At 56.3% G+C, this 12,732-nt stretch overlaps 1 protein-coding gene across 1 annotated transcript; it reads left to right on the forward strand.

Annotated features, from left to right (window-relative positions):
• Positions 1-48: 48 nt before the first annotated feature.
• SMTNL1 (smoothelin like 1) lies at positions 49-11,825 on the forward strand. The gene is made up of 8 exons (XM_026012886.2): positions 49-277; positions 3,975-4,669; positions 4,921-5,053; positions 5,173-5,224; positions 6,598-6,756; positions 6,958-7,072; positions 7,228-7,379; positions 11,348-11,825. The coding sequence occupies exons 2-8, from the start codon at positions 3,977-3,979 to the stop codon at positions 11,490-11,492; spliced, it is 1,449 nt and encodes a 482-aa protein (XP_025868671.1). The 5' UTR covers positions 49-277; positions 3,975-3,976; the 3' UTR covers positions 11,493-11,825.
• The last annotated feature ends 907 nt before the right edge of the window (positions 11,826-12,732 follow it).

A 12,732-nucleotide genomic window follows, 5' to 3' on the forward strand; every position in this document is an offset into this window, starting at 1 on the left:
ATTGAAAGGTGCCACCTGTCAGATCTTCACGGGAAATCTGAGCCTCCTAGGCCAAGGGGAAGTGTTGTACCAACAGGGCGGTAAACAATGCTCTTCTTCGGCTGAAGGCTCTTGAAGTGGGGGTGGGGTGGAGTGGAAGGGGGGAGGGAGGGGGAGGCGGGCAGACGGAAGAGCTGGGGGCTAGAGGCCGCTGGCTGGGGCTAAAGGCAGCCCAGGAGTGAGGCCGGTCAGCTGGAGGAAGGAGACAGCTCTGAGACCCCAGGCCGAGGCCCCGCAGGTAGGAGAAGCCCCAGGGCGCCTTTGTAAGTGGCCCGTCCCGCTGCCCATCCCTCTCCTGCCTTCCAAGGGCCAGAACCTCCATGTGGAGGCCCAGCATTGGGGAACCCGAGGCCCTCTGCTAATCCTCTCCACCTCTATGTCAGCTCTCTGGATGCCAGAAGTCAGGGGCCCAGACCCAGGGTTCTGGGCAACTTGAGATCACCCACAGAGTAGCCTGCAGGTGGCCATCCACAGGGAGGACCTGGCAGGGGCAGAGAGGGCCTGGGGACTCCTGTCCCCCTGGGGCAGGAGGCAGACTCTAAGCAGTTGAGAGTGGTGTCTCCAGGGGAGGGTCACTGGCTGGGATGAGGGATGGCGGCAGTGTCAGGAGCACAGAAGACAGACTGGGGGTCAGGGGTGGTGGTGGGGGATCTTAACAGAACCATAAAGCGTCCTCTACACTATTCAGGGCTTGGAACTCAAGCTCCTGGGTTCTTGTTCTCCCAGCCAGCCAAGAGACACAGGGAGAGGGAAGGGGAGCTGTGTGCAGCGCTGCTTTGGACAGAACAGGGTGCCATAGGCTTCCTCTTCTCGGGAAGGAAGGAGGAGTGGAGGTGGTAAGGGAGGGAGGGCCGGAGGACAGGGCTTCCCGTGCACGTGGGAGAGACAGCTGCCCTCCTCAGCCCCCCCCCAGCTGCCCCTGGGCATCAGTGGGGTGCCCCTGGGCCTGGGCTAGAGCCTCTGAAGGGGACACTGGCCGAAGAGCTGGCGGGAGCAGCATCTCTGGCACAAATGCCAGCTTGGTTGTCAGGAGACCCGGATTCTGGGTATGGGTGGGCCCTCGAACCTTCCTGTGACTTTACTTAGGAGACTTCAACTCCCCAAGACTCAAATTCCTAATCTGTAAAATGGGGGCAATAACGCCTATTCCAAAGGGCGAGAGCAAGAAATGGGTGAGATGTGCAGGGCACTGCAGGGTAAGCTGGCAACTTGCTGTAGAATCGCTGGTGTTGGGGTAGGTGCTGGTCTCCTGGCTTCTCACACTCTGGGGTTCTTCACTCTTTATCTACTAGGACAAGCCTGGGGAGTGTGGAAAGCTGAGGTGATGAACACCCAGGATGGCCGAGGAGTGTGTGTGTGTGTGTGTGTGCGCCCAGGTGCACCTGCCTCCCCCCCCGCCCCCCCCGCCGCCCTGCAGTGTGCAGCATGTAGACAAAGGAAGGATGGCTACAGCGCTCTGCTAAAGTCTTAGCCAAACACCACCGCACTTGGAGGCATAAAAGGAGCCTGTTGTCATCTTACTGGTGTTCAGTCCTCTTTGCCTTGTCTTACCAACGAGATGCCCTCACGACCCGGTCAGGGCCAACATTAACGGACAGAGGCCAACCTGCAACTTCCAAGCTGATTTGTGCTAAGGGCTCCATTCAGGGGCACCCGGCTGGCTCCAGGTAGAGCATGCGACTCTTGATCTCAAGGATGTGCCCATGTTGGGCGTGGAGCCTACTTAAAAATAATAGCAATTATAAAATAGAGTCCCAATGCTCCATTCATGCCAGGTGCGCCTCAAAATACTTTCTGTGCATTGGCTTCCCTAATCATCCAAGGGGATTTTTATCTCCAGAAATCACAACCCAGAGAGGACAGGATAACTTGCTCAAGGTCAGCACAGTGGGAGCTGGGATCTCATGGTGGGAATACTCCAGAACTGATGGTTCTCGCCACTGCTCCACATCACCCTCCAAACAAGAGCACGGGGCAGGGAGGGGTTGTGCAGATCACTCAGGCCAGCACTTGCCACACTTTCCTCTGAGAACCAGGGCATGGTTCCAGATGGCAGTCTCAGGAAAAGCAGAGCAAAAAGAAAAGAAGGCAAGAAAAAGCAAATCCATGATCAAATAGTTTCGGGGAACAGTGAGTTAAACAAAGCTAAGCCAAGTGAAGGCTTCTTTTACTGTGGAGTATCTGAAACCCACTTACGTGCCAACAAAGTTGTGTGTCTCTCAAGGGGTGGAGAGTAGGCTGTTGCTGGAACAGCCTCAGCCAGAGAATACATCCCTCCCCCCACCCCAGCTCCTATTAATGTCTTGGGAGACCCTAGTTTTCCGCAGAAGAGTTTGGATAAACCTGATCTAGACCAGTCCTGTCATCGTCAGTGGAGCCTGAGGATTCGGGAAGCCACGGGTCTGCTCAGGCCTCAGACTGAGTGGCTAGGAGTTGGGGGTCAAGCCAGCTCCCACCTAATACACTGCTGGGGCTGCTGAACCGTGAAGGGGCTCTGGCAGGAGGGGTGCAGTTGGAGGACGTCTTTGCACATCCCAGCCTGCTTCCTCGGAAATCCTGGGAGCACTGACTCCAGGGACCCCCCGGGGCCCTGCCCTGAGAGGCATGTCACCAGCCCGCCCATCGTCCTGCCTCTGCCCCAATTGCCCAGGTGCCCCGGGTGCCACCACCCAGAGTGATGGCAGAGGGCAGGAGGTATTTTTAGCCAGTGACAGGAGTACCTACTACTTTTACTGCCTGAGTCATGCCCTGAACACTATTTGAGGATTGTTTTCTTTGTAAACAGATACCCAAGAAGGGCAGGGGGATGAGGGACCTGGCCCTGTCCCCCCACCCATCTGTTTTTCTAGATCCTACAGTATATACAGTACTCGAATAGGAGAGCTCGTGTCAAGGTACATTAATCTCCCTCTCCCCGCCTCACCCTGGCAGTTAGAGGGTCAGATTTCTCTGGCAGAGGTTAATGAGAGTACGTTTCTATTCTTCCCCCGAATAAACTCTTCCAGGTCCAGGCCCACCTTTCCTGAGAACCACAGACGGAGCCGCGGCAGCTGGCGGGGCTGACAGAGGCCCGAGAGCAGCTGGCCCAGGGTTTCCCAAATTACAGGCATTTTTACACCACCCCCGGGATTGAGGCACATCTGTACCACCTGTGCTCCGCTTTGGTGAATGTCTTCCTTTGAGTTAACTTATTTTTAAACCCGATGAATACATTTTTAAAAGAAAGTTTATATCACTATTAGAAATGGAAAGTCAATATCAGAGGCCAGAAATAGAAAGTAACTGTAAAAATAAATACAACGGAAACAAAGCAGTGCATTAGATTCTCTCTAGATACTCCCGCCTGCTTTGGGCTCCGGGCCTGAGGCTAGCTACCTCCATTAAGATTTTATTTAGTTATTCATGAGAGACACACAGAGAGAGGGAGAAGGAGGCTCCCTGCAGGGAGCCAGATGTGGGACTCGATCCCTGGACTGGGATCACGCCCTGAGCCGAAGGCAGACACTCAACCGCTGAGCCACCCAGGCACCCCTAGCTACCTCCATTAAAAGGGGAGAAGGGCAATTGTTTCCAGATGGCAGGATCACATTGTAACCATCTCATTGGCATAATCAGAAAGAGGCAAAATCATTGAAAAGGCATTATGTGATCTAATGTTATTTAGAGCCCAAGCCACAGCCTGAACACCATCTAGCGTCAAGTCAACATGGCCCAACACCTCACCCTGGGGGAAGTAGCGCTGCACCCCTTCATTTTACTGCTGGGAAAGTGGATGCTCAGGTCACATGTCTAAACGGTGAGGGACCCAGGACTGAACAGCAGGACTCCAGCCCCCCTCATCCGCCCACACTCTGGGGCCAGCACTCTATAAGGGAGGAGTCTTCACTTGATGCAGGGAGGGGGCATGACCAGGTTTGCTTGTCCCCACTTTCCAGAGATGGAGCAGAAGGAAGGGAAGCCCACTGAAGATGGCACCACCGTCTCCCCAAACACAGAGGCCCCGGAAACACTGGGAGGTGGAGCCTCTGCAGAAGAGGCCAAAGGCTCAGTGGAGCCAACAGTCAAAGAGACACCTCCAGATGGAGCAGGAAAGCAGGAAAGAGCAGCAGCTGAGGACAGCACATCACCTGAACTTCAGGGGGAAGCAAACGGGTTGGATGAGGTCAAGGTGGCAGCCAAAGTGGAGGCTGAACTACACAAGGAAGATGGCGGGAAGGAAGAGAGCACAGTGGCTTCTCAGGAGATGACTGATGGGAAGGAAGAGACCCAGCCTGGCCCCAAGGAGGCTGAGGAAGCCCTGGGGACCACGTTGGCCTCTGGGAAGCAGCCAGCTGACGAGAAGGAGGCCAAGCCTGAATCTCAGGAGGAAGCCCGTGTGAATGATGAGGCCAAGGCTGAGCCCACGCAGGCTGCTGGGGAGCAGGAGGCCAAGACCAGAGCCAGGGAGGCTGACGGGAAGGAGGAGGCCACAACAGCCTCTCAGGAGAAGAGCGACAAGACCGAGGAGCCCATGGCTAAAGCCCAGGAGAAAGCTGGTGCCCCGGAGGCTGGGTCAGATGCACAGACCAAGGCTGCTGTGGAGGCAGAGGCCGAGGCTGAACCTCAGGAGGCTGATGCGATGGAGGAGGCAGTGAGTGAGGCAAAGGGGAGGAGGGAGGAGGCCCCCACAGCATTCTGGAGTCCCGGGTACCCCAGGAAGTAAGCCCCTCGCCCCCACTGTATTCCTTTGGGCAAGTCCAGTCTTCCCAATGACATCAAGAACCGGGCTGGGGGTGCAGCCCTGTGGGCCCGGGCTGCCTTCCAGATCTCCCTGAGGTCCCCGCAAAGCCTTGGGCAGGTGTCTGTGGGACCATGAGCCCACACAAATCATGTTCATTCCAGGAGCCAGGTGGCCCCAAGGAAGAGCAGGACCAGGGTGTGGAGAGAGAGTCGGAGGAGGGCGCAGGAGCGGTCCCCAGCTCCCCTGAGGAATGGCTTGAGAGCCCCACAGAGGAGGGCAGCGGCCTCAGCCCGGGTGAGTGAGTCCAGGGGCCCATGGGGATGGGGCGCTGCAGGGGCTGCCCTGAGGGGGTGTGCAGACAGCTCATCATGGTTGCTCCAGCCTCCCTTCATCCTTCCCATTCCCTCCTCCAGACGGGGTGGGTCCAGACTCGGCAGCCTCCGGAGAGACCAGTCCTTCAGCCAGGTAATGTCAAATTCTGGGCCCTAGTCCCCACTGCCTCGCCCACATGCTCCCTTCAAAGTCCACCATTGCCTGGACCTGACCTTGAGACTTTCCAGGATTCCTGGCATTCAGCCTCCATCCCAGGGCAGAGCCCAGGAAACCCAAGGAGCCGGCAGATGGGAGCAAAGGGAGCAGGAGGTGTACCTGGCCCGCTCCCTCTCCACTGCTAACGCCTCCTCCTCAGCATCCTTGGCAGATCTTCACAGGGTGCCTCATCTTGTGGCTTGGCCTGTTTCCGTGGTGCCATCACTACCCACAGAGCATGAGCAGAGACCCTGAGTTCAGACAATGACTCTGCCACTTAACACTGTGTGACCTTGGTCGTGTCACTATTCTCCTCTTCTGTGAACTGAGCACCGTAACTGTCCCTACCTCGTAGGATCATTGTGAGGCTTCCATGACATAAAATATGGAAGGTGCTTGAGTGCCTGGCTGGCTCAGTGGGTAGAGTGTGTGACTCTTGATCTCAGGGTCATGAGTTTGAGCCCCACGCTGGGCATAGAGATCAATTTTTAAAAATGGTATAAAGTGCTTAACACAGTGCGTGGTACCTGGTGGGTGCTGGATAAAGTGAGAGACTTCTCTTGCCATTACATAACTTAACTCATTGGAAGAATCAACCTATTTCGACCTGAAATTCACCTCCGTGCCACTTTCTTTCTTTTTTAAGATTTTATTTATTTATTTGAGGGAGAGAGTGCAGCAGCAAAGAGGAGAGGCCTAGGGAGAAGGAATAGCAGGCTCCCCATGGAGCAGGCTTGACCCCAGGACCCTGAGATCATGACCCCAGCCCAAGGCAGGGGCCTAACCGACTGAGCCACCCACACGCCCTCTGTGCCACTTTGTTAGGGAAAGATAACAGGTCAATGTTCACTGAGCACGTGGCCGGTTACATGGCAGACACAGTTGGGTGCTCTCCACTCCCCTTCCTTCTCAAGTCCCAGAGCCACCTTGTCAGGTAGCTGTTCTTGTCCTCAGTTCACAGATGAGGGGGCTGAGGCTCAGAGAAGTGTCATGACACAGCAAATAAGAGGCAAAGCCAGGATTCAAACTCAGGCCAGACCTCAGACTTGTCTTAGCTCTGCCCACACATCTCAGCAGACCACACGCTCCCCAAAGCTAGACTGAGCCTCCTTCTTCCGCCTCGAGCCCCTCTCAGTGCTGGGCACAGAGGAAATGTGTGCCAGGAGTGGGGGGCACGACTTCGTATTCCTCTTTAGACCGCAGGGAGCTCCCACCCTAACCAGCTCCCTGCCCCCTGCCCCTGCCCCCTCCCTGTGCCCTGTAGGGGCTGCTCCCAGCCCCTCTCACACTGTTCTGAACCTCCTCCATAGTGAGTCTTCACCTAGCGATGCGCCCCAGAGTCCCACAGAGCCCCCTGCCTCCCAGGAGAAGAAGAAAGAGAAGGCACCAGAGCGCAGGGTGTCAGCCCCTGCCCGGCCCCGGGGGCCCCGTGCACAGAACCGCAAAGCCATCGTGGACAAGTTTGGCGGGTAGGGTGCCGGCTGGGCTGGGCCTTCCCCAGGAACCGTGGGCTGGTTGGTGGGGTGGGGAGGCCTGAGGGCCCGAGGGCCTGGGAACAGCTCAGGCCAAGGTGAGGAAGACTGATGTCTGGGGCTGGGGATCCTCCTTGATGGGGCCCCCTGTGGCCTGTCACCGGTCTGGTCTGGCTGTGTTCATCCCTCCCCTTGCAGGGCAGCCTCAGGCCCCACGGCCCTGTTCCGAAACACTAAGGCAGCGGGAGCAGCCATTGGTGGTGTCAAGAACATGCTCTTGGAGTGGTGCCGGGCCATGACCAGAAACTACGAGGTAGGCATGGAGCAGGTGGCCGGAACGGAGCAGGGGACCCTTCCCCGGGCAGCAGGGCCAGGGAGGGTCTGAGTGGCACAAAGCCCCAGAGCGATGCATCCAGGCCGTCCAGCCGGAGGCTCACCGAGGCCTGCCCTGGGCCCGCTCTCCTGCAGCACGTGGACATCCAGAACTTCTCCTCCAGCTGGAGCAGCGGCATGGCCTTCTGCGCCCTCATCCACAAGTTCTTCCCCGATGCCTTTGACTATGCTGCCCTGGAGCCCACGCAGCGCCGCCACAACTTCACCCTGGCCTTCTCCACAGCAGAGTAAGCCTCAGCCACAGACAGCAGCCTTGGGGGGTGGAGCTCGGGGCCGCCAGGGCACAGCTGGGCTCGTGGGGGGCGGCTAGTGGGGTGGTCAGACCGCCACACGTTTGGGAGTCCAGCAGACACTTTTGGATCACCAGGAACTGTATCAGGATACGGCAGTGGGTGAACCCGGCAAAGTCTCACGTGTCTACAGGGCAAGGCAGATCATAAACACACACCCCGTGTGAAGTGTAATGGGGGGCTCGGGGAGGTGCCCTAAAGGAAATGCAGGCAGGGTAAGAAAGAGAGAAGAGGCAGGCCTGCCGTTAAACAGGGTGGTGACCGGGATTTGGGGCCACCGTCTGACTCGGCCATTTCTTAGCTCTGTGATTTTGAACAGGCTCTGGGACCTCTCTGAGCCTTTGCGTTCTGATCTTTAAAATGGGCATGACATTTCCTCTTCCGCAGGTGAGAAGTAAGTAAATAATTAGGTGAAGTCACTATCATAGCAAAAGCTCCAGAAAGAGAATCTTAGCGGTTGTTCCTCTGTGATGATGGAGGGTAGCACTGTTTTTATGATCATTATTAACCCCCTTGGAATCTGGAGGGGGATTTATTGCTGAGGCTCACAGGGCTGGATGCCAGGGATGGTGGTGGGATGGAGACAGGGGTGGCTGTAAAAGCAAGATGAGTGTGAGGAACAGTGTGGCCCAAGGAGGAACCTGAGAGGGAAAGACCTGGCAGGTGGGAGCAGGTGCTCCCACCACCAAAGCACCGGAGCCGGCCTCAGCGAGAGGCCTCTGTCTACTGATTGGGGAGACCTGATTGCACCCTGATGGCCTTAGGGCTCCCAAGGAGCACATGCCAGGGAGCACCCCTTCTCTCCAGCCCAGGGAGAGGCTCCTGAGCCACCTGGTAGAAATGGACTATGCATAGGATGCTGCCAATGGGGTCAACTCTGATGCCCCCAGGGGACAGATAAGTGCACCTCCAAAGGCCTGGAACAGGGAGTGAGTCACTGGGGACATCAGCAACACTTTGGGCTGGAACGCTGAGCCCTCCAGTCTAGCCCGGGCCTGGCCACCGACCTGCGAGGAAGCCTAGGGCAGCAACGTTCCCCTCTCTGGGCCTGCACGTCCCCCACGGGCAAAACAAGAGGGGTGGTGCAGAGCCGTGCTTTGCGGTGGGTTCTTTTTCAGCAGATTCCTCAAGCGAAAGGTTAAGTGAATGCCCAATGTGTAAAACAGATTACAGGGGGGCCTTTTCATTTTTATTTTTTTAGAACTTTAACTAAATCACACTTTTCTTATGCAACATAGATATTGCTTCAAACATTAGCTCATTTGTAGAGCTTGACGTTCGTGGCTCTAACTCATACGTAATGAAACTGGCACAGCGGGCGCAAAGTGTGTCCTAACCCAAATGGTAATTGTCCACAGCCTGGATGACATTGGACGAAGTGACCCGTTAAGAGGAATCATTACAACCCACCGGTCTTTTGGTCATTTGAGCTGATCGCTCTTCTCCTCAGCCACCTGCTCATGGTTATGACCTAGAGGTTTTGCCAATAATTGTACCGCCGTTAAAATCCTGGTTTCAGACCGTGAGCTCTCTCCCTGTCCCCACCCCTCTCCTCTAACTCACTTAGGTCAGCACCCCCGCTCCAAGTGATTTTTTTTACCTTGTGGGGTCTTCTAATCCATTAACCTCACAATTTTCCACTTTCTGTCGCTTCCTTGTCTTCACTCCCCAGCTTGAGGTTCATGGGCTATCAGTGTCACCCCTCAAAAGGGAACCTTTCTAGGCTGGGGGTGGTTCCTGGAGCACACCAGCTCAGCGCCCAACACCCTTCCCAACACGTTCCCTGAGGCACATGCACGGGGCCCTAGGCACCACGGACGCAATTCGAAAACCACCAGGCTTGCTATTCCAGAAGATTCCTTCCAGTTTCACATTTTCCCATCACGGGATGGAGTGAATGCCCTGGGGTGGGCAGCCAAGGGGTTCAGGAAGGCCTTATCCTGCTCTGGGTTCAGAAACACCTTTAACGATGATGACAAGCCCCATGAACCATGGGTCATTAGGTGCCGGGCCTCCTGCTAAGGGCTTTCCTCGGGGCATCTCATTCTGTCCTCTTGGCGGCTACGAGTAGTGAGGTCCCTCGACACCCCAGGCTCCCCCAGGAGGGTCCTGGCAGAGCCGTGGCACAGAAGTGGGACTCCCAGCGGGCGCCGAGCACTCTAAGTGAGCAGTGGGAACCAAGTGTCCCCAGCCTCCCACAGCTGCCCTGCCGTGGTCCCAAGCCAGGCCGAGCCTTGTGCAGGCAAAACGGATCATCGGGTGACAACGGGCTGCCAGGAGGAAAGGGAAGGAGGCGTGTAGGGATGCAAGCAGTGCAGGATGGTGCAGGATGGAGGGGCTGACCTGCTGGATTTGCGTCTTGCCCCTCCTCCTTGGCTCTGGGACTCTTGGCAGCCACTTCCCTTCTCTTCGGGTTTTAAGTGAAGATGACGTGTGCAAAGTAAGGAGGCCCCTGCCACGGCCATCACCCCCTCTGCCCCCGTTCTCGAGCCCACCTGATTCCCACAGAATCCTGGGAGGTGGGGGGACAGCGCTTGCCCCTCGGTGGGCTCGGTCAGCCCTGCCCCTCGGGCCCGGGGTAGGGAAGCTGCTCCTGTGTAGGGCGACAGCACCCTGACCCCCAGCAGCAGAAATGAGCACACTGGCTGCGGCCAGCGCGTCCCATCCTTGGAGATCCTCCAGCGTGTGCCCTCCCCCAGTTCTCAGGCCAGTCCAGCGCGGGTTTCAGCCCAGCTGTCTCTGCCCCAAGACAGGGTTTCCACCAGGACCCTCCTACTGCCAGGCACCCGTTGAAGTTTGACAGGCTGGGAGGCCCCGTTTTGGGGCAAGGACCCCAGAGGCAAGCCTGGGATTGAGTCCCAGCTGTGACGACACCACCAAAGTGCTCTGAGTCTCCAGCTCCTCTTCCATTCGTTAAGGACAGAGGATAGACGTAAACGAGACCACTCAAGGGCAAGAAGGTGATAAAGCACCTGGCATGTGGTGGCAAGGCCCGACAGTGGTTTGCTCGGGTTATGGGCCTCGGCAGAGCCAGGAGCAGCACACGGCCCCGAAGAGCAGCTCGGAAGTTACCAAAACAGAACTGGCTGCTGAATTCCATGTTCCTCACACACACCAAGCAATCCTGCCTCAGGACCTTTGCACATGCTGTTTCTTCCATCTGGAATCCTCTTTCCCTAGACACGTACATGATTCACTCTTTCTTTCTAAGAGGTCTTCCTTGAACTCTCTGCTAGAAAATGCCCCTTAACACAGGGACACCCTTTCTCCCTTCCATGCCTTACTTTTCTCCCTAGCACCTCTCGCCACCTGATATGCCATCCATAGCACGTTTGATTACTGCCTATCTTCCACTATGAGAATGTCACTAATCTGAGAGTGGGGTACTTTTGGTTTTGTGTGGTGCTGAATCTCCTCAGAGAGTGACTGGCACATAGTAGGTCCTCGATAAAGAGGCAGAGACTGAATGAAGGATGGAGACCATGCATCTGCTGACTTTGGAGATGGTGCAGCTGCAAGCTGCCCTCCAGCCAGGATTGGAGCTCCATCCTCTAACCACCCCCCCGGGGGGGTGGGCTGGCCTTCCGGAGGGCAGATGGGACGAGCACATGGGAGGGGTGGGTTGATCTAGACTTAGAAACCAGGGGTCCCCTTCCCACATGAGGACGCACGGTGCACTGACAACTCGGGCTTTGGGGTCAGACCAAGCTGCTCTGGAGTTTGGACTGTCAGGGGCTCAGTTACCTCATCTGTACAGTGGGCCGGTTGACCTAGACGACCTCTCGGCTCCAACATACACGATTCAGTGGGTTTCACCCTTGGGCCAACCCCCCACCCCCTTCCCCTGGCTCCCACATCCTTCAGCTTTGGCTCTACTGCTCAGCCACCCCACCTCTGCCCCTCAGGAAACTGGCCGACTGCGCCCAGCTGCTGGAAGTGGACGACATGGTGCGGCTGGCAGTGCCTGACTCCAAGTGTGTCTACACCTACATCCAGGAGCTGTACCGCAGCCTTGTGCAGAAAGGATTGGTGAAGACCAAGAAGAAATGAGGAGCTGGCGGGCCCTGTGGGTGGAGGTGGGCAGGGTGTCCAGCTGAGCAGCCGTGGCCAGGAGGCAGCGGAGCTGGGGCTGGAACAAGGGCAGGTGGCACCAGAGTCAAATGCATTAAAAGTACTTTTATGGGGTCACTTGGGGGACTCAGTGGTTGCACACCTGCCTTTGGCTCAGGCTGTGATTCCATGTCACTATGGGATCGAGTCCCACGTTGGGCTCCCCACAGGGAGCCTGCATCTCCCTCTGCCTGTCTCTGCCTCTCTCTCTCTGTGTCTCTCATGGATAAATAAAATCCTTAAAAATAAATAAATAAAAGTACTTTTATAAAACCCTGTCTGGCCCCTCAGTGCACCTCCATCCTCCACCCAGGAACCTCACTCACTCTGGAATGATAAACCCCAGCCACTGGGGCTCCTCACCCAACTCAATCTTCTCACAATCAGGACAGACATTCGGGAAAGGACAATGGCCCGGGTCTCATGGCTAAGCAGCTATGTGACGTTGGGCCAATGAGTTAACCTCTCTGAGCCTCAGTTTACCATGGGAATAGGGAAAATAGGAGGTGTTGTGAGGGTTGAATGAGATAATGAAATGAGCAAAGGGCCTTGTCCGGCCTTGTCTGGTGCCTGTCACTGAAGTATTCCATAGGTGAGGCCAAAAGTCAATGCATTTGTACATATCAAGCCTTTGGTGGCGCTTTTCCCAGTTCTCTTTCCTTTCCACACTTCTCTCAGATTAGAAAATCCAGGGCAGGTGCTAGAATAGAAGATTCTCTAGAAATCTCAAACTAGGTTAGCAGGGCCTGGGGTGAATCCCTCACCCCACATTCTGTCTCTTGCAAGCAGTGGCCTCCAGTGGCTTAGCACCACCGCCCGCTGAAAGTCCCTCCTTCAGGCTGAAGTTCTGGCTTGTTTTTGCTTTTCCACTGTTCATTAGAGATGGAGCCTTGAGCTGCTTGTAATTTCCTGCTAATAGTCCTGTCTACCTCTGTCAGCCGTTTGGAGCTCATGGGCTGGTAAGAACAGCTCATGAAAAACACAGAAACAAAAACCAGCCAGCTCGGTACTGTGGCAAGAGGTGTGGGCCCTGCCCTGACTGGCAGAGCAGACCTGGGCTTCCACAGAAGCACCCTGTGCCTCAATAGTCTCATCTGCAAAATGGGGGCGCTACCCCTGTGAACGTGTTACCAGCCTAGTCCCTCGTGGCCAGCCTTCCCCATGGTGTTTGGGGTTACAC

The sequence above is a fragment of the Vulpes vulpes genome, chromosome 5 (genome assembly GCF_048418805.1).
Source record: "Vulpes vulpes isolate BD-2025 chromosome 5, VulVul3, whole genome shotgun sequence".
Lineage (NCBI taxonomy): Eukaryota > Metazoa > Chordata > Mammalia > Carnivora > Canidae > Vulpes > Vulpes vulpes.